Here is a 19,732-nt window from a genome sequence, read left to right as displayed (position 1 = left end):
GCTTCTGAGAGCTGTTTGCCATACAGATCCAGACTGTGATGTTGTTGCTGCCTGGTTTGGCCCGTTGCATCATTATGAATGAAGTTCATTCTGCTAGAGCTCAGAACTTAAAGTTCATTATGAGTTTAACCCTTCATTTCGTACTCTCCTCACCCCCCCGAGGGAAACTCGATTCTTTGCACAGAAGAAAACAACATTTTGAAAAAGTGACGGGAATTTTAATTCAGTTTGGTCAGTACAGAAAGTTACAGATTTGATTCATAATGAACAGGACTTAGTGTTAATAGTGTTAATAAGTCATATTTCAGTCAGAGAGCAACCAAAGCAGACCTCAGTGGAATAAAGCAGAGCGTTTAGTGTGTTGTGTTGTAAATCCAGCAGTCATCACACTCACAAAGGCTACATGTCTTTGCTCTTGGATGCTTCACACGGAGGAGTTTCTAATCATGACAAATCAGGATTCAGAACAATAAGTTGCTTATTCGCGTTTTCACTTCTTTCTGCTTGTTGACAGCCAAGAGTGCACAGCTACAAGAAGTTAGACTGGGCTTCAGCCTGGTTTTAATTGTATGCTATAGATGCTAATGAAGCAACTCTTTGCTATTTTGTTTGGATCCATTCATACTTTATTGGTGTTGTTGCTCTACTATTTGGCAGCATGCTATTCTATTGCTATTTATTAATAGCAGTTATCTAATTAACCATCTGTCTGCGTTGCTTGTAATGACTGATTTGTGTTACCGTTGTATTTCTGTTTGATGTGAGATCTTTTTATAAATCCTCTTATAGTGTACCTCCGCCGTTATTAGTCATTTTTAATCCAGTTTTATCACAGGATTTGTTAGGCAGAACACTTCAGTGTGTCATTAACTTGCACATTTGCTAATGAAATTCCTTTTACAATTAATATCTGGAGTTCAGTGAACAAAGCCTTTTGGGAAGTGGCTCCAGACAGGAGCTATACCACCTGTGTTTATCATGAAGTCTGAATGGCTGCGTGGTTAGTGAGCAAATGTGAGTAAAAAGGGGAATGATGAGTGATTCACTCATGGAGTATCTAGGTAACAGTTATGCACTGTTTTCTATCAGATGACATTAAACTGGCTGCAGTCAGTTCACTGAGTTCAAAGTTGCAGCTGTTCTGTTCTCTTGAATATTTAAAATGCCTAAATGAAACAAATCAAACAAAGAATAAAGTGAAATAGAATAAACATTATTTTAAATATTTCTTTTGTATGTATACATTTACTGTGTCATAAGTAAGTGTAAAACATATAAAAGGACAATTATAGAGCTTTTTGTCTTTAATAACTGAATGAGTTGTTATTTTTTACAATAGGATTTTTCACCCCACATCAAAGAAAACACAGTGAAGATGTGTACTGCATATCAGTGTTGTCCAACAGAGAGCAGCATCAACCTGCTAATACTACAGTAAATACAGTCATTAGTTTTCATGAGGTGCAAGGAAAGGAAAGCGAAAATGAAAGCTTTTTCCTTTTTGAGATGTAGACACATTGTCCATGCAAAACTAAACGCAAGCAAGCATGTTGACGTTAGCTGTTAGCTTAAAGCACCACTGTGTCTGAATACATCCTCGCAATACCGCTAGCATGGACTGTAGCCTCTTAGTCTTGTTACGTGACAAATGACTGATTATTAACTTTGTCTGTTTTTTTGTTGGTCAATTGATTGTTTCAGCCAGACCCGGCATTATGGGTGGGCCACCGGGGGCCAGTCAGTGCATGACGTCGGAGCGGGAAATTTGAAAGTAGCTAGCTGAGGTTAGCATTCTGGGGCTAACGATCAAAACAAGTTAAATTAAATCATGCTTGACTTAACATGTCATTGGAAAGTGAAATTGTTAGAACTCAAGGACTTTGCTACACGTAAAACCAGGAGGAAGAAGTTTTAATAGTAGGGACGGACTTAATACCTGTGGTTATTGATTGATTTGTGCAATATTCTAATGCTTGTACCACTTGTGAGTGGACAGAAGGGTTCATGCTGGCTTCACTTGCTGGTGTTGTATGAGTTTTGTTTTTGGACATCGGTGCTCCCTTTTACAGTGGCCATTTAGATTTGATGGCACTTGAATTTATTAGGCAAAGGTCTCACTTTCATCTGTTTGTGTGTATACATAAGCTTGCATATTCGCACATTTTGGTGACACAATTACTGAATCGTATATGTATGCTTCACCAAGGGCAACAGTCAAAAAATTAAACTGCAGTTGTAACCTGCGTTGTGTAGACAAGCACAGTCCCGCACTTGACTCAAACTCATGATCTCAGACATTGGAGGCGCGCATGCTAGCAAGGAGGCTAAAACACATGGGCGCTAGCGTCTGTCGCCAAGGAAAATAAGGGTTCAGTCCAGTTGTTCCCACAAAGAGGATTGACGGGAGATTCAGATACAAGCGTACACCCACAGACACGTGCAGGAATTTAAAGAGTTGTCTTACTCCTGAAAGAGAATTTAGGACATGAAATTTAGATTTCATATATCAGACGTTTCTGTAGAGAGAAACAACGAGTTCTCCTCAAGCTATTCCTGTAACCCATGTTAAAGATATGATTATAAGGTATCAGATAGAAAGTAACATGTCACTAATCACAATCGACTGCCTCACTGGGGGGTAAAAAGGGTCAGCAGATTAATTGCAAGTTGTCGAGTGTTGGATTAAGAGGATGCGACCCCCCCCCTCGTGAACCTTGACCGCCACATGAACACACTGTTGACACAGAAAGGCCTTGTGTGATTTCTTCTACGTATGCTTTCAAGTTGAATTGCAGCGCTGCCCTTTACTTGCACCTGCTCTCTGCCATCAACTCACTATAATGAGACAGAGGCCAATGGATCGTGTCAAACTTCTTTTGATTGTCTGTCTACACACATAACTCAACACACATAAACTGCATCAAGAAGCGCCGTCGTCACTGTTTGACTTCCTTTATTAGCCGAAGAGCTAAGAGATGTATTTCAAACAAACGATCAATTAGACTTTTTTTTTTTCCCTGAAATGTTTGACTTTCTCTCTTTTTTTTTTCATCCCTTGTAGTAGTTTCATAGTTTCATTTCTGTCAGTGTTCTTCCTGCTCCTGTGACAGTTGCAGGTGTTTTTGTTTAGTTTCGAGGGGCCTTTCTGCTGGTTTTCAGGTCTTAGCGTCTTGACAGTTGATGCCGTTTGTTTTCTCGGTTCTTAGCATTTTGGCTGCTCCGTCAGTCGATGACACAGGTGCATCGCCTTGTTTACTGTGGTCTCTTGCTTTCCTCATCCTTCCCCCCTCCTCATTTTCTACCCCGTCGTCTTCTCCTTTTCTTCTGCTTCTCACATTCCACATCTTTCACATCATCATAAACCTTGTCTTCCTCCGTCTCCTATTTTTTCCCGAATTTATTCCTTCATTCCCTTTATCTCCAGCTTCTGCTCCTCCTCCTCCTCCCCTTCCCCACTGCCTCCCTCATAATCACCTCCCTCCTGCTCTTCCTCTGGCCAAGGTCCATGTTATAAATCAGACTGAAATGAGAGTGTGCCGCCTCTTTGCAGTAGTGGAAAATACATTTACTCAAGTACGATCCTTTAGCACAGTTTTAAGGTACTTTTCTTGCTTATTTCTAATTTTATGGTTCATTTTACTTCTGCACCACTGCCTTTCAAAGAGAAATATACTTTTTACATTTGCCTGACAACTATGAGTTACTCTGCATACCAATCAATACATACATATAAAATATACAAAGAGCTGTTAAAATATAATTTTTACAGGTTTAACTTGCCAGCAGTGCATAAAGTAATTCAATTTACAGTGCCAGTCACACATCTTCCCATTCCCTTCGATGAGAAAGTCTGCCCAAACTTTTGACTGGTACTGTAGCTTCACATCCAGCTACGTTGGGTACCACTTTCTGATAAGGTTTTATAAATGGTATTTGCTGTATTAATAGTTAATTAAGTACTTATTAATGTATCCTAGATCAGCAATAAGGAGGTCTTTATAATGCCAAGTTACAAAAAATCAGTTATTATTAAAAAAACACATTAAATGCACCATTTTGGATGATAAGTACTTTTCTACAGAGTGTTGTTTTGATATTATAAGCTGCAACTGTTTGTTGTTACTGTTTGGTTCAGTAATTTATCATAGCTATGATAAACCTGCTTTACACTACCTGCATAGCATCAAACGACTAGCTGGTGAACATAGTGGAGTATATAGCAGCTAAAATGCAGCTGGATGAAGAGTGAATATTGGACATTTGTTGGGTGGCCACAAACACGACTGTATCTGTGTCTGCTGGATGTGTACATATGTAACTGTTTGCTAACAAATTTGCTATATAAACTTTATAAGTTGATAATATGTCAGTGTTATGTGAACAACTTGATGTTCTTCCTACAAGCCAAAAAGGCATTAATGGAGTTTTAAGTACATGTTATTGATAATACTTGTGTTATTTTACTTAAATGAAACTTCTGCAAACTTTTTCCAAACCCTGCCTCCTTGTTTTCAAGATGTGTTCTTGTTTTAATCATTTCTACTCAGTAACTAGAGATGAGACCCATCGGTGTCATGCTGGGCAGTTGATTGGAGAATAGACAGTAGACAGTCTGTTTACCTGTCACTAACCTTTGCACTCATCGCCTTCTTCCTCCTTCCCCCCCCTAGCAACTGCTGAGGGAGATGCAGCAGATGGCCAGCCGGCCTTTCGCCACCATCAACGTCGCCTTGGAGACGGACGAGGAGCCGCCTGACCTGATAGGAGGAAACGTCAAGGTGAGCTCGACCTTTTCTTAGAGCGATCGCCTCCGAACCCCAGAGATCTACCTGTTGGCTGGGCTGACAGGACCGTCAAGTAGGGAAGCTCCATCCATCATCAGTATTGTGGTTCATCTTCCCTCAAGTGGGAGCTCAGTCTTGTGACCCTCGGCTGCTGTTTGTGATTACAGTCAACCCGTAGTGATAGATATTCCTCACACCATCTGCTTTACATCATTTCTGATTCTGAACTCTTTAAGGTGATTCCATTAGTTTTCCACAAGCCAAGGAGGCTAAATTGAGCTCACTTAGCAAGAAGAGTTTTGAAGTCTAGTGCAGGTCTAGTACACCTAATGAGGGTCAATACAGCGTACACTTGCCGGGACAGTGCGAAGACCGGATGATGATGATGATGGAAGTGGGCTGCAGATGAGTAACACGGCGCATTATACCAGTTATAGCCAGTTATTGTGGGTAGGCAGTGAATTCTAATGGGAATGAATTGAGTTAACCCTGGAGTTAAATACATGCAGATGAGAGTAAGGTATTGTAGATTAAGACTATACTTAGAAATGAGATAAGAGTTTCGTTCGAACATCGAGATATTCTCCGTTTTGGAAGATAAATAAATAAATTAACACCCACTCACACGGGAGACTGTTTTCTGCCATGAAAACAGAGAACATTAGAGGACACTATTAAAGTCATGATTCATTTTAACAGCCTTGTTTTTGGTGCATTGAACCATCTGTGTTTTTGGAATACAGACTGAGAAATCTAAGGTAGCGAGTTCTGTCAATAACGATATATACAGCTTGTTGGAAGAAAGCCATCCATATAGCATGTAATATACAGAGTGGAGGCAAAAAATACTAACAGAGGGTTGTGTGTCTTTTAAACTATGGCTCTTAATTAATGCATTAATTAAGCACATCCATTAACAAATTTAACAAACTGTTTGGCTGTCGAGATGTTGACGCCAAGCCAATGCTCACCATTGGGGTAGAGTCTTCATCTGGAATAGATTTAATCAGGGAAAATTATGGAGATAAGTAGCACAGTGATAGATAAAGCTGTTTTTTGAAGTACATTTAAAAGTACAGAAAAGTCCGTATAGCAGATTAAAAGTTGCGATTGTGCCAGCTGAAGTTGCAGCAGGGTAGATTTAAACATAAAGATCAAGCTGAGTGGGAAAAGGCGGTCGAGAACACTTTATTATCGAGAACAGTCAGACATACCGGCAGAGTTGAAGTATGTTAGAGCAGATTTAAATGCCAATATTGAGAATAGAGGCAGCGGCAGTGAGAACATTTAAAAGCAGGAGTTGTGCAGAGTTATAGAAATTGCAGTTGAGTATTCAGTGGGCACGGAGCTGCAGGCCAGGTATACCTGTGACTGTGCACTTTGTGATGAATGACCTCCGAATGCAGATGTATCGCAGAATTATAGGGCTGTTTCAGCAGGGTGGCTCGGGGCCCCTCGGCTCTGACAGGGGCCATGCATCTCAAGGGGGCTCGGCTCCCCCCCCTAGCACAAGGTTACTCCCAGCAAAGGCTGCAGGGCCCCTCGGGAAGATCAGCAGCTAATCAAATCCCTGCTCAAACAGAAACTCTGCTTCCTCTTCACTTCTTCTTCTCTTTCTTTTTTCTTCACCTTTTCTTCTGTTCTCTATTTTTGTCCCCTTCTTCTTAGTGTTGCCTCCTTTCCTCTGCTTGTGTCTTCTTCTTTTGTGTTTTCTATTTTTTCTCTTTCCTTAGTTTCTCTTTTCTTCTCTTTTGTCCTCTCTTATGCAATTTCATTAATCGTTTTTTTTCTTTTCTCTTTCTCTTATGTTCTTTCCTCTTCTCTTCTTTTGTCCTCTTTTTTTTTCTTTTCATCTTTTCAATTTTTTTCTCTCGTGTCCATGTTTTTCTCCTTCTCTTAGTTTCTGTTGTCTTCTCTTACTGTTCTTCGTGGGTTTTATTATCCATTTCCTCTTTTTTTAATTGTCTTCTCCTCTTTTATCTTCTCAACTCTTCTCTCATCAATTCTCTTTTTTTCTTTTTTCTCTTTTCTTCTGGTCTCTCCTTTTTTTTCCTTTGTGCTTCTTTTTCGCGTGTCTACACTTAACCCGCCTAATGTTCCCTTCTCTCATCCTCTCTGTTCCTCTCTTTTCCTCTTCTACTCCTCAATTCTTCTTCTCTTCTGTCCTCTTTTTGCTCTTTTCCTAGTTTCTTTTACTACTTTACTTTTTTCACTTGTGTCCTTGTTTTCCCCTCTTAGTTCTGGTTTTCTTTACCTTTTTTTCTGTTCTTCTAGGTTTATACTCATTTTTCTTTTGTCTTCTTTTCTTCTTTTTGCATCTTTTCTTTTCTTTTGAATCTTTTCTCCTCCGCTCTCTCGTCTACTTCACTATAGTGCTCTCTTCTAATTTACTAGCCCTTTACTTATCCGATCAGCTGTCTGGGGTTTTCTGTTGGCCTTATCTGCTTTTTCTGTTTGTGTGTATTTCTCTGTGTGTGTGTGTGTGTGTGTGATCATGTGTATCACCGTGTGCTTTTGTGTGTTTGCGTGGGTGTCGGCTTGAGCGCGCGCACACGTCGTACTGCTGAGTAGAAAGAAAAGATGCAGCATGCTGTGGAAATCAGGCGCCCTCCGCCTCTTCCTCATCTCCGCTTTACCTTTTCTTCTACCCACCTCTACTCTTCTTTTTCTTTCATTCTTCCCGGCCCTGCTCTCCTCCTCACCGTCAGGGCAGGAGCAGCCCAGGAGCAGAGATCCAATTTAGATCTTCCTCCTCAGCTTTCTCTGCCTTCACCGGCTCAGACGGCGAGCGCACACTATCCTATCTCCTCCCGCCTCAGATTGAGCGACTGGGAGCAGGTTCTTCCCCTTGTTTCCATGCCGTTTTATCAGGACGCTACAGTAGTGTATTAAGACCCACGATCTGAGTATATGGGGGGGCCGGGCGCCCGCACAGTGAGCTGAAGATCATTAAAGTTGTTTATAGCCTCGGTGGGAAGTCCAAACTTGCTTTGTCGATGAGATATATTCACTCTGCCAAATGGAGCTTGTGGCCCCGGCATCACGGGTAGATGATTACCTTTGTGACGCTTCTTGTTCCGCTTTTATTTATAGATACCATGAGAATAGAGAAAATCAGGACATATGATACAAAACGAGGGGCAGGAGGGATGAAGAAAGAGTTGCGGTTTATCTAACATGATTGTGCTGCACCGTTATCACCTGCACTTATTGTGTATTACATTCAATTACACACATTTGGCTGCTTTATTTAAAAAAATTGTGCGTGTGATAACCTTAAATTTCATGATTGTTGGTGTACAGACAGCCAAAAGTAAAACGGTCAAAGATCAGTGCACCAGAGAAATGCTAAATTATGATAGTTTAGCATAGATAAGTGCACGGTAAAGACTAGTGTGTCGTAAATGAAAAGCAGATTGACTATTCGTCGAGATGCATAAGAGGAGGCACACAGAAAACTCAAGGTGACAGCAGTCGGCAGATGTTTTCCGATTATGTTGCGATGAGAGGAGGCGGAGTCGGGCCTTTACTTCAACTAGCTGTACAGTTATGTCCTAAATAGCTGAAGGTTTATTTATATCTATAAGTGCATTGTCATTGACGTTGTTTATAGCGTATTTCATAGTGAGAATTGTGTTTTCTAGAATGTATTTCTGCAGCGTCTCCTGGTTACCTGAAGCAAAAAAAGCGGGAACATTTGTAGCGATTGTGTAGAGAATGCACGAACACTTAAAAAGATGTTGCAAGTAGCCACTGCTGACTCAAGTTTTATGAATAACTTTCACTGCGAACAGAAAGTACAGAAAGAATCAAGGTTATTTTGTTTGCAGTAATCACAGTTTAGCAAAGTATCCTTGTCTACTGAGTCTACTGAGTAGTGTTGGTTTTCACCAGCTGCTGAAATTCTTTAAAGATTTTGGAGGTGGTGATTGTTTACTAGGCTTCAATTGATTTGCACAACATTATATGGACGTAAAAAATCATATATCGGTCAGAAGGTCCGGTTCACTTCAGATTGCTGAGTGGTGTTTCACATTGTTGAAACAAAAAGTCTATTTTAGTAATAAAATTCACTTAAACCTATCTTGTTATTTTCTGTAGAGTTTAGTTTAAACAGGTGTTATTATTGCAGTCATTTTCTTTGCAAACAGAAGCCAACTGAATAAAAAAACTCATCAAAGTTGGCTCAGTGGAAGTGGCTGTACCCGGTGAGTCATAGCGACGGGGAGTTCGACTCGCTCTCGTCGCTGGTAGGGGGAAACTCATCCCGGTTGCTGCTAAAGTAGAGATGAATGCAGCGGATGAAAGCGGAGCAGCACGCCGCTGCAGTGTACGTCCACATCAGCGTGTGTTTGTGAGTGTTTGTGTGGGCTCAGCAGTGATCCTACGTGCTGGGCTAATTACTGGAGGTAATTTAACAAAACCTTTCGCCGCTCCGCCTGGCCAGTCTAGATAACTCTCCGGAGTGGTGCTGGTGGGGGAGGCTGGGTGGGAGGGGGAGGGGGGGGGCGAGTTGAGAGGAGGTCTTCAGCGCTATAAAACAAAGGCTTCTGCTGGGGAATGTTATTAACATACAGCCTCTGAAGAAGACCACAGGAAGAGACGCTACCTTTGGGGAACATCTTAGGCAAAAAAAAAAAAAAGACATGCACAAGCAGTTTAAAAGGATATATAATTGAATTTTTCAAGGTGTTTTGTTTTCCCCATTAATTTTTGCTCAGGACAAAATAAAGTGGACATGTCTGTTGAAAGAGATAAATCATGTTTTTTTAAGTGCACTCTGTTTTGTTTTTGTCAGAAATGGAAAGTGAAGCACCTGGCTTGTACCCTCAGGTTGAAATTGAGGTTGTACATCGGATACAATAACCATACCGACTGAACACTCACAATTCAATCGATTACAAAAAAAAACGTGGCCTCTCGAAATCAAAATGATCCCCACTGTCACATCACATCAGTCTGACATCAAGTCTTCCCCCAATTTCAACTTTATTTGCTGTGCCTATTCCCTCTCCAATTTGAATATGAGACGTTGGTGGTAGAAAATGAGAAACAAGCACGTTAACAAGCAAGAACCTAAGAGCAGCTCGCAGCTGCTGCAGTGGAAATTGGACTTGGCAGACGAGTCTTACAACAGCCTAAAGCTGTGAAATTAAAAGCTGCCAGTCTTCTTATATTTTTTTTATTTATTTTTTTTTTACACATAGAGCACAGATGTGTTCAGGTTATCACGGGTAGCCGTCATTTTTCCAATTGTAAACACACTGGATGAGAAATACATTTGGCCCGAGGCAACAACAGACCTGTGGACTGGAGCAAACTAAGCCTGGTTGGATTGCTCGTGGCAAGGCCAAAATAATTGTTTCATCTTTTTTTGTACCAAGGGATTGAGGAGGAAAATTAGCCAAGTGTGATATTGTACCTCCTGATGCTGTATTGGAACAGTTTTCAGAAATTTTATTCCCATTTCTTAGCAAATTCATGTCAGTGGTGTATAATGATGTTATAGCACATGATTTTGTAAATGGAAAGAAATTATTTTTACACTGAGTGCTCGGTTGTCTTCTCTAGTTATTGAGTCATCACTCATTTATCACACGAAGCTGTAAGTGATATTAACGTTTCAGTGCTCTGAGGGATAGTATTGGCTTTTAATGCAATCAACTGAAAAAACAAAATGGCAATTTGGTCTACTATTTTATTATCTGGATCATTTCCACCTCTCTTGTGAGTTTTTACGGAAAGTTTCTCCAAAGTGCTTCCAGAGCAGGATCGCAGCCTCTTTGACGGGGTCCCACCGGGTCCTCAACCACATGAGTAGAAGTTTCATTTTACTGTTATTTTAGTCTCTGAAAGTTGACCAAATTAAAGAAAAAGGATTTTCAAATAATTCTTATCCAGTTAGGGTTTTTCATACTCTCTGCAGTCTTGACATGTCTAGCAATTAAAATCTTAGCAGAGAGTGTGTGTCTCTAACTGGGGGTTCTTGACATGAGCATGTCTGAGACTCTCTGCTCTAAAACGAAACAGGTGGAGATAAATTAGTTACACGAGTTGTTCATCTGTCGCATTTCTGACAGAGGAGCTGCACCTACTTCCAAGGTGCACGGAGAAGGGAGAGAAGTCTAGAGAGACGAGAACTCCAGGAACACTCGTAATATGAAGAACAACCCTGATGAAGGCTGGGAGCTGTAACGTGTCGGTCAACTGATAAAGTTGTTCTTTGTACTACAAGTGTTGCTGGAGTTCTCATCTCTCTCTAGAGTAGCTGAGTGATACATGCTTACTGTGTCCTCAAATAACCACAGGTGTCACCAAATCAACAAGGACTGAAATCTTTAAGATTATAACTTTTAAGTGTTTGTCACATAATGTAGCAGGTAGAACTATGAAGCTTGTAAACTTCATAGTGTGCTCTTTACTGTTTCTTTCTAAAGAGCCATTAACCCTTTATTGCTCACATAAACACATGCAAACGATGAGACAAAAGTGCCGTGTGAATCATTTGTGTAGATGATGTCACAGTTAAATTACTTTTGATCATACTGTATAATTACCGGCAACAACTTCGACCAATGTTAAGACGAGATAAAATATTCCAAACTCAAGGTTTCCAAAGCTGATGACTTATTGCTCCTCTCTCACACCAACCAACCGACCGATGATTAAATCCACATTTCCCATAAATCCTCACTTCCTTCCTGTTGCAAAGATCGTTGCTCCTCGTCCTCATTTCCTCTTTTTGTTTTCTTTGTGCTTTGCTTATGAGTATAAATATGACAGGAGAGATTTTCATCTTATTGTAACCGTCTGCCATCGTGAGAAAGTTTGAGCTCATGTGTCAAGAGAGAAGGCGTCAGCTGTTTCTGTGTCCTAAATCATTTAAACAGATTTCTTAAATCTAAAATAAAAATAGCTGCCAATCTTCTCAGCAATGGTTTTGTTTATTTATGGTCATTTTAGTTGTTATTTCTGGGATATATGTAATTAAATTATGTTTTAGAATTAATTCTGAAGTTTAACTGCGACAGGTAGGACCTCCAAAAGACTATAGGATAAAAAAAAAATATGAAAATGAAGGAGTTGAAAAGAGAAAGGAAATGAGGTTTTTTGTTATTGGAGGCGAAGGTCTAAAGATCATAATGTCACATGTGTCTTACGCTGTACAGACTGTAAACCCCTCCGGGACAAACTTGTCTTAATTTTGTCCTTTTAAAATAAACGTAACTCGACAAAAGACGGGACAGATAATCAAGGATAGAATATAAAACAAAGCAGTGACCCGTCTTTTCTTTCCCGCGGTCTTGTTTGTTTATAGTAATCACGCTCATTCCTCAAAGTCGCTGCACTGTATTAATAATTTATAGTTTAAAATTCAGAGCGGAGAAGCTGTACATAGTGGCGGTATCTAAACGTGCGTATGAGTATTTGTTATTTTCTGTGTGTTTGTTGACACTGCTGCCGCTGGTTTGACTGCAGTGTTTCCAGCAGGCGAGTCTGTCCCGCTATGAGCCCATTTGTCTGTATCTGAACTATTCCCCCTGTCAGTTCTTAGGGGGGCTGTAACTCTGCATGTGTGTGAGTGCAGGATCAACACAGCTGAAAATTGCTGCAAGCTCAGAGGCATACACACACATACACTCAACCTCCTAATAACCTTCTCTGTTCAAAGATGCATGAACATGGGAAGTTCTCAGCTGCACAGAACAATCATACATACATATAAGCCCCTTTCATACAGGCAATCTATAACATCGCTGCTTTTTATTTCTCTGTTATTATAATGGCTTATTGGCTTTTATACATAGATCTTCTTATGTACTTGAATGTGATTGCAATTATAAATGGCTTTATTCTAAATGGCAAGACAGATAAAGCAGCGAGCCCCCGCTTCACTAATCTAAGCAAGCTACAGATCCCTTCAGTTTCACATCAGTTTAATCACTACTGAGACGGAGCATGAAATGATGCAGCTTGTTATATACAGTCTGACAGCACCCGAGCATAGTTAGCGGATAGTCAGACTTTGATTGAAAGTTTAAAATTCAGAGAGTGATGGTCAAATGCATATCGAGGTTTTCTGAGGCCGTTATTTGGAGGAAGAAACATACACAAAAAAAAGTCTTCTGTAATTTCCTGGAGAGGGTTTCAGCAAGAAAAACGAAATAACGCAGCGTCGTCCGGCAAAAAAAAGACGGACGTGGCTCGACTTCCACCTCAGCGCAATGCAACATCATCCTTGCACATACATGCAAGCATGCATTCATGGTGAATTACTTTGTAATGCATACGTCATGAGAACAGATAAAACAGATAATAAATGCTGCTGTGATAACTAAGTCCTGTCGTATAGCATTATAAATCACTGTGCACTCTGATAAGCCTTCAAACTCATAGATCTGTTAATAAACAGGCCTTCCTGGATCCTGTTTCACTATCTCACAGGTACCTGAAGCAACACAGGTACCCCCCCCCCACCAACGCAGCCCCTTGCTGTTTAAGCACAGTTTTCTGTCTGGAAACACCTGCTAATCAACCCCTCGTTAACTGTTTTTATGTCCTTGTGCTGAAGAGATGATAATTAAATGGTGAATTTATTGTTCAAGTGTTCTTCAAGGCTGGAACATGCTTCTCTGGCCTGCATGTTGGTGAATATGCACGTGGCTTTTCTGAAAGCTTTTGCACAGCTGTTTTTTTTAATACTTTATTTTTTTCCTTTTTAATCTAATAACCATATTGGATAAGTCAGCTTGCATGACAGTCAGGTCTGCACATGTTGTTGACAACAGTAAGGTGTGATCATTGTCTCCTCTGCAGCCTACAGTTACCCATAACACCCCTCTCTGAGTAGACCTGCAGTAACCTTTATGAAGCATAATTTCAGGGCAAATAAGACACAGCCATGATGGACGTGTTGTAGAAATTTTAGTGCGATTGCAGTTCTGGCTTTAACGGAGAACTGCTTTGGGGCCTTATTTAAACTTGAGGCCGACATGTAAAATTAGATCTGAAAGGGTACATTATGCACAACACATTAGCAGTGAAAATACTACAGAATAAAATTCCTGTCTCTGTCAGATTGTATATGAACACAGCCAGTCGCACAGATAAACATGTGAACCACACGTGCTATAAGCGAGCACACACATCTGTATAAACAAATACAGAATTCCCTTCTGGTACAGCATCAGTTACACTGAACCCACACACACACACACACACACACACACACACACACACACACACACCCAGAGGCATCCAGGTCTTTGTGCCACTTCCCCAGCTACCTGTGTGACAGCCTGTGTATCCTGCTGGTATGAAAGGTAAGCCTCAGAGAGACAGAGCACAGAATAAATGTGTAAAATGGGTCAGAGCCTGAATATCATTACTGCCCCGCTTCCCGTGTGTACACTTACACTCTGAGTGTGTGTGTATGTGAGAGAGAGAGAGAGAGAGACAAGCTGTGATGAATTTGTGTGTGAAAAGGCGAAAAGTGTGTGTGTGTGTGTGTGTATACAGTTGCACATAGGTGTGAAAACCATGTTTCAATGTGAGGAATTTATATTTGTGTGTGTGTGTGTGTCACACTCCGGCAGCGTTGCCACTTGGGGAGTTAAGCTCACCTCTCCAGAGTATAAAGACCAGCGTGGGAAGGGATTGAACTTGTGTGTTTGGAGGTCTGTGTGCGTGTGTGTGACTGCACATTGAGAGGCAGTGTCAGGAGTGTGTGAAACCATGCCAGGGCCCACTTTCCTGTCCGGCTCAGGAATTGGAAATACAGAGGGAAGAGAGAGAGAGATGGCGAGGAAGAGATAGGAAGTTATCTGTATGCGGGCAAGGTGGCGGCTCTCTCCATATCCATATCCTCCGTCGAGCTAAACCCATGAATATTGTACGAGGCGAGCAGCAGCAGATCCGGCCAGTGTTTACAGGGGGGGAAACTCATCCCCACATATGGATGAGTTGCTGATAAACAGGAGATATTGGTATTAGAAAGTCAGGTGTGTCAGGCTGCCTGCGGCTGCAGGAGTGCACCGCCAGCACCGCTGACACAAATCTCCGCTCCCAGTGCCGCCACTTGATATCCAGTCGCAGCCCGCGCTACACACAGGCGGCATTGTCATGAAATTGTGCACTGTGGGGGATTTTGGGAGGGAGGGGAGGAGGAGGAGGAGGGGGGGGGGGGATCCAATTTGTGCCCACAGATCAGTATGTGTATCTCAACAGGGGATAGAAATGTTTTTTTCTGGTTTCTGTGCATGTTGCTGACACAAACAAGAACAGTAACAGCAAAGCCTCCGTTATCCGTGGCTTTGAAAATGGCGTGTGTTCACCAGGATTTGGGAGGCTTGTGATGTGTAATACTTTTTTTTTTCTTTTCTTTCCACAGTCCGTTCCAAAACCCATCGCCCTCGAGCCTTGCTTTGGCAACAAAGCCGCCGTGCTCTCCATCTTTGTGCGGTTACCCAGGGGTACCGGTGGCATCCCTCCTCCAGGACAGTCTGGTAAGACGCAGCAGCTAAATCCGTCACTTGTTTTGTTTCTTCACTTCATCTGTACTTGTTCTATAGCTTCCTCCACTGTCTTACCTTGATTTGACTCTCTCTGCCTAATGTAGCTGTAGGTATTGTTAGAGAAAGACACAGTTTCAAGCCCTTTATTTTGCTCTTTTATCTTGTTTTACTTCCTTTTCCTGTGTTATGCCTTGTTGTCTTCCATATGTTCTTACTGCGCAGCTTTAGGCCTGGCTCACATTATACCTGGAAACTACTTCAATCCACACTATCATTATAAGGTCTCTTTTGAAAACTTTTCTATCTGCACTGAGTCTCCAAAGCAATAAGAAAGCATCTGAGTCTTTCCTTCCTCCTCTTGCATTTGGCAAAAATAAATATGTGCTTTACAGCCAGGGGAGGACAGAGAGACACACAGTCTGTTTAAAGGGGACCTATTATTCATTTCCAGCTCTATATTTTTATTCTGGGACTCCACTAGAGTAGCTTTGCATGATTCACAGTTGGCCCTCACTGCAGCCTCTCAGTTCAGCCTCTGTCTCTAACAGGCAGGCATAGCTCCTGTCTCTTTAAGCCCCCCCTCCTGATTAGCTGATTGAAATAGATTGTTCTGATTGGCCAGCTTCCAGAAGCCTGCCAAGGGGCAGCCATATCAGAATTGTATTAAGTTACTGCTGATGAAAACCCAACATTTCCTGCTTTTGACACTTCATATTAAAAACTTTTAAATGACTAAATAACAGGAGGCTTTTATTGTGAAGAATTTGCAGGAAATTAAACTTATTCCTTACTGAATTAGCTTTGTCAGCAGCGCTGAAAAACGGTCGACACAACAAGATATGTAGATATTTGGAGCTCTTTGTTCAGCGGATCAGTTAGAAATAACGCAGGGTGGAATAGTACAAGTAGAAACAACCACAGTGATGATGATGTTTGATGAAGAGCTGCAGACAACCAGCACACCTCCAACAGGTAAACAACTTATTTTACTTTACTGTGCTGTGTAATGGAAAAACACTCACAGCATGCCGGCTCGACTCAAGTCATAGCTCAGTGTGACTACACCCGAAACAATGGAAAAATGCCACAATGTTAGCGGAGCGGTGAACTCGTGTGGAGCAGATGACCATACAAAGAAATCCGTCACAAGTCGACATTGGCTCGGGCTGAAAGTAGAAAAAGTTAGCTTTTTGCTAACAGGGATTACTTCGACATACTTTTACCTCATTATTTGACACTTCTGCCACATTTAATATGAACATCCAACATTGTAACATTATATGTATGACTGAAAATAAGGAAAAGCATAATAGGTCCCCTTGAACACACAATTTAGTCGTTGCTGTTGTCAAACAAGTATAAAATATTGATTTGATTGTGGCTCGTAAATGCTACCTGTTAACGTTCAACAGTAATTCCTGGGCCGTGGCAGCGGTCCATTAATCAAATCACTATTTACGCTCACAAAGTCATCTGACAGCAGAACCATAAATACAAATCAACACTTGTATTGTGTGATCAGATATTTTGCCATTAACAATGAGGCATCTCAGAGAGAATTGAAGATGACAGAAAGTTGGCTTCTTTACAATTCACTGCACATCATCCGTGCTTGTTTGTGCTGGTGTTGTCATTGTTGTGGAAAAATTACATTTTTTTCTATTTGTGCCACAATACAAGACTAACATTTTCAGATTTATCTACTCCAGAGAGTTATTCAGAAAAAAAAAACCCAAAAACTTTTAGCTGGTTAGGACAGTTATTTTGATTTTTTTTGTGCTTACATGATGCATATTCGTAAACAAAGCTTCTATTTTCATGCCTCTGCGCTGAAAACAGTGGCTGGATGTCTGTCCATGCGTACGTACGTCCCATTCTTGTGAGCGCGTTATCTCAGGAACGCCTTGAGGGAATTTCTTCAAGTTTGGCACAAACATCCACTTGGACTCAAGAATGAACTGATTAGAATTTGGTGGTCAAAGGTCACTATGACCTCTTTGACTTCTTGACCTTTTTGGCCATAACTCAAGAATTCATACGTCTCATTATGACAAAGTTTCAGACAAGTGTCTAATAGGATTAAATGATGAAGTGATGACATTTTACATCCAAAAGGTCAAAGGTCAACTTTACCGTGACATCATAATGTTCTGCAAAAACACTTTTCTGGCCATTATTCAACACCATAACTATCAGTAACAGAAGGAGAGATTGTGACCATATTTTACAATTGGTCAGATACTATATTGGTGACATTAATCCTGGGTGTCCACCTTCAAACTGCGGTGATTGTATAGATCTTCTGTGCTGCCGGGTTGAAGATGTCTGTGAAGCATCCACGTTTTATAATTTGCAGCTTCTTTGCAGCAACATTCATATGTGAAGCATCATCTACTGTCATGGCTACAACTTTGTGTTCTATCAGAATCAGTTTTATTGGCCGAGCATGTGAACACATTCAAGGAAAACACACTTAATACCTTTTATGAAATTCCCTCAAAGTCTTCACTACAAATATTAAATGAGTCTGGACGGACATGGATGTAAACTGCAACCTGACTGGTTGGCGGAGGCACAGTGGAAGGACAGATGAAAACAATCACCTCCATAATTCTTTCCCTTTATGTAAAAGGAGTTAAAATAACACCTTGGAGTGAACATCAGGGATTATGGGAAATGTGGTCCAGGTGTGAAACACTGCCAATGACAAAACCATGTACGTCCAGCAGAGGCTACCAATCATCTTGACCGTGCTCTCATTTGCTCACAGTAATTATAATATGGTAGCATTATTAATTTGATGAGGATGTATTGATTTTGATGCTGCAGCTACAGTAGCATGCTGCAGAGCCCTCTCTGCTGCCCCTCTACCCCCCCCCCCCCCCCCCGTTTCCTTCCTGTTTTCTCTGTTTTCTTCATTCTCTCTCGCCTCTCCTGTCAGTCTTGTGTCGTGAAATGAAGGCTGCTTGTTGCTCTCCGTCTCCTCTCTGCTTCCTCCCTTCATCATCTTTCTCTCCGCATGTTGTCTTCTTTCCTTACACAGAGAAGCATGCCGCAGCTTCTCTCTCCTTGCTCACTCTCGAGTTTTATTTCTCTCCTTGGTTTTTCTCCGTTTTTTCCTTTTTCTTTTTGTGTCTCCTCTTTTCCTTCTGTGAGGTCTGGGGTTTTAAAGTCGAGTAGCTTTTCCATTTCCCCCTGCTCCCTCTGCTTTCTTTTCCTCCTTCTTTCTATTCCGGACAGTCTGATAGCGCTGAGAATTGAGCCCATTACTTCCTTTCATACTCTGCTCTGTCACTTGGCTCTCTTTACATTTCCATCCGTTCTTCATCTATTTTCCTTATCTTTCTTTCCAAGGCGGTCTGATAGAAACCAGGACTGAGCACTTCACTTGCCTTTTCTTAAACGTTCTTCTTTTCTTTACTACTTTTTTCACTGTCTCCTTCAAGTACTCAAACAAGAACTCCATTCCTTTTTAATTTTTTTTTGTTGTTTTTTTCTTTTGTTCTGTGTTTTATATCCTCTTTGCCTCCCATAGTTGCAGTCCCCAGACCATCAGCATGCCCCAGGCCCTTATTAATTACCACTTAGTCCTTTTGTCATAACAAAACCGCCTCAAATCTCTGTGGAGCTTTCCCTCGGGCGGCTTTTGTTGAGACCATGTTAGCCGTGTTCCTACCGTATTCCTGTGCCCCCGAGGGTCTCCTGTTATAACCCTTTTAACTTATTTCCCATCCGCCCGTGTTCATTTACGAATCCTCAGGCTGCCGTATGTCGTCAGCACCACAACCTCACCAGACATCTGTTTACAGTTCTACTCCAGTCCAGAATGTCCGCCCTTGTAACTCTCTGAACAGCCACTGATATCACTGATATCACTGATATCACTGATTTGTATCTTAGTGTAATTCGGGTGCTTTGAAGCATCCCACACCCACTTTTAGATGAAGAAACAAGTTAATGGTTGCAGCATGCAGCAGACTGTATGATTTCAGAGGATGGGATCCCAACCGCAGCTTCTCCCCGTGGAATTTATATTTTGCCGTTGGCTATGTGTATTTGATCGGGGTAAATGCATCCATCATTGGAGATAAATGAAGTTTATTGGAATTTCATGGCTGAGAGAGTATTAATAAATGTTAATGGAGTGTGGTGTAAGTTAATGATTGCCTGCGCAGCCAGTCTATGATCTTACCACCTGTATATGTGGTTGGGAGTGTGTGTGTGTGCGTGTGTGTGTATGTGTGTGTGTGTGTGTGTGTGTGTGTGTGTGTGTGTGTGTGTGTGTGTGTGTGTGTGTGTGTGTGTGTAACTGTAGCTGTTTAGTTGTGTCCCAATTTTACACACATTCTAAGCAGATTTTGTGAATGTTGCGTTCACACCGGAAAAGTGACAAAGTAAGCTTGCTTGAGTTTGCTGGTGATGCACATTAGTGTC

At 41.3% G+C, this 19,732-nt stretch overlaps 1 protein-coding gene across 1 annotated transcript in view; it reads left to right on the top strand.

Annotated features, from left to right (window-relative positions):
- The window catches only part of atrn (attractin), a 144,968-nt gene that overhangs the window by 117,655 nt on the left and 7,581 nt on the right, over nucleotides 1–19,732 (top strand). Inside the window, exons 27-28 of the mRNA XM_067615246.1 lie at nucleotides 4,671–4,778; nucleotides 15,175–15,289. Coding sequence (XP_067471347.1) covers nucleotides 4,671–4,778; nucleotides 15,175–15,289 — 223 coding nt within the window. The remainder of the gene's footprint in view (nucleotides 1–4,670; nucleotides 4,779–15,174; nucleotides 15,290–19,732) is intronic.

This window comes from Thunnus thynnus, chromosome 16 (assembly GCF_963924715.1).
Source record: "Thunnus thynnus chromosome 16, fThuThy2.1, whole genome shotgun sequence".
Lineage (NCBI taxonomy): Eukaryota > Metazoa > Chordata > Actinopteri > Scombriformes > Scombridae > Thunnus > Thunnus thynnus.
Note: the sequence above shows the minus strand (reverse complement) of the source record. Positions and strands in the feature narration are given on the sequence as shown.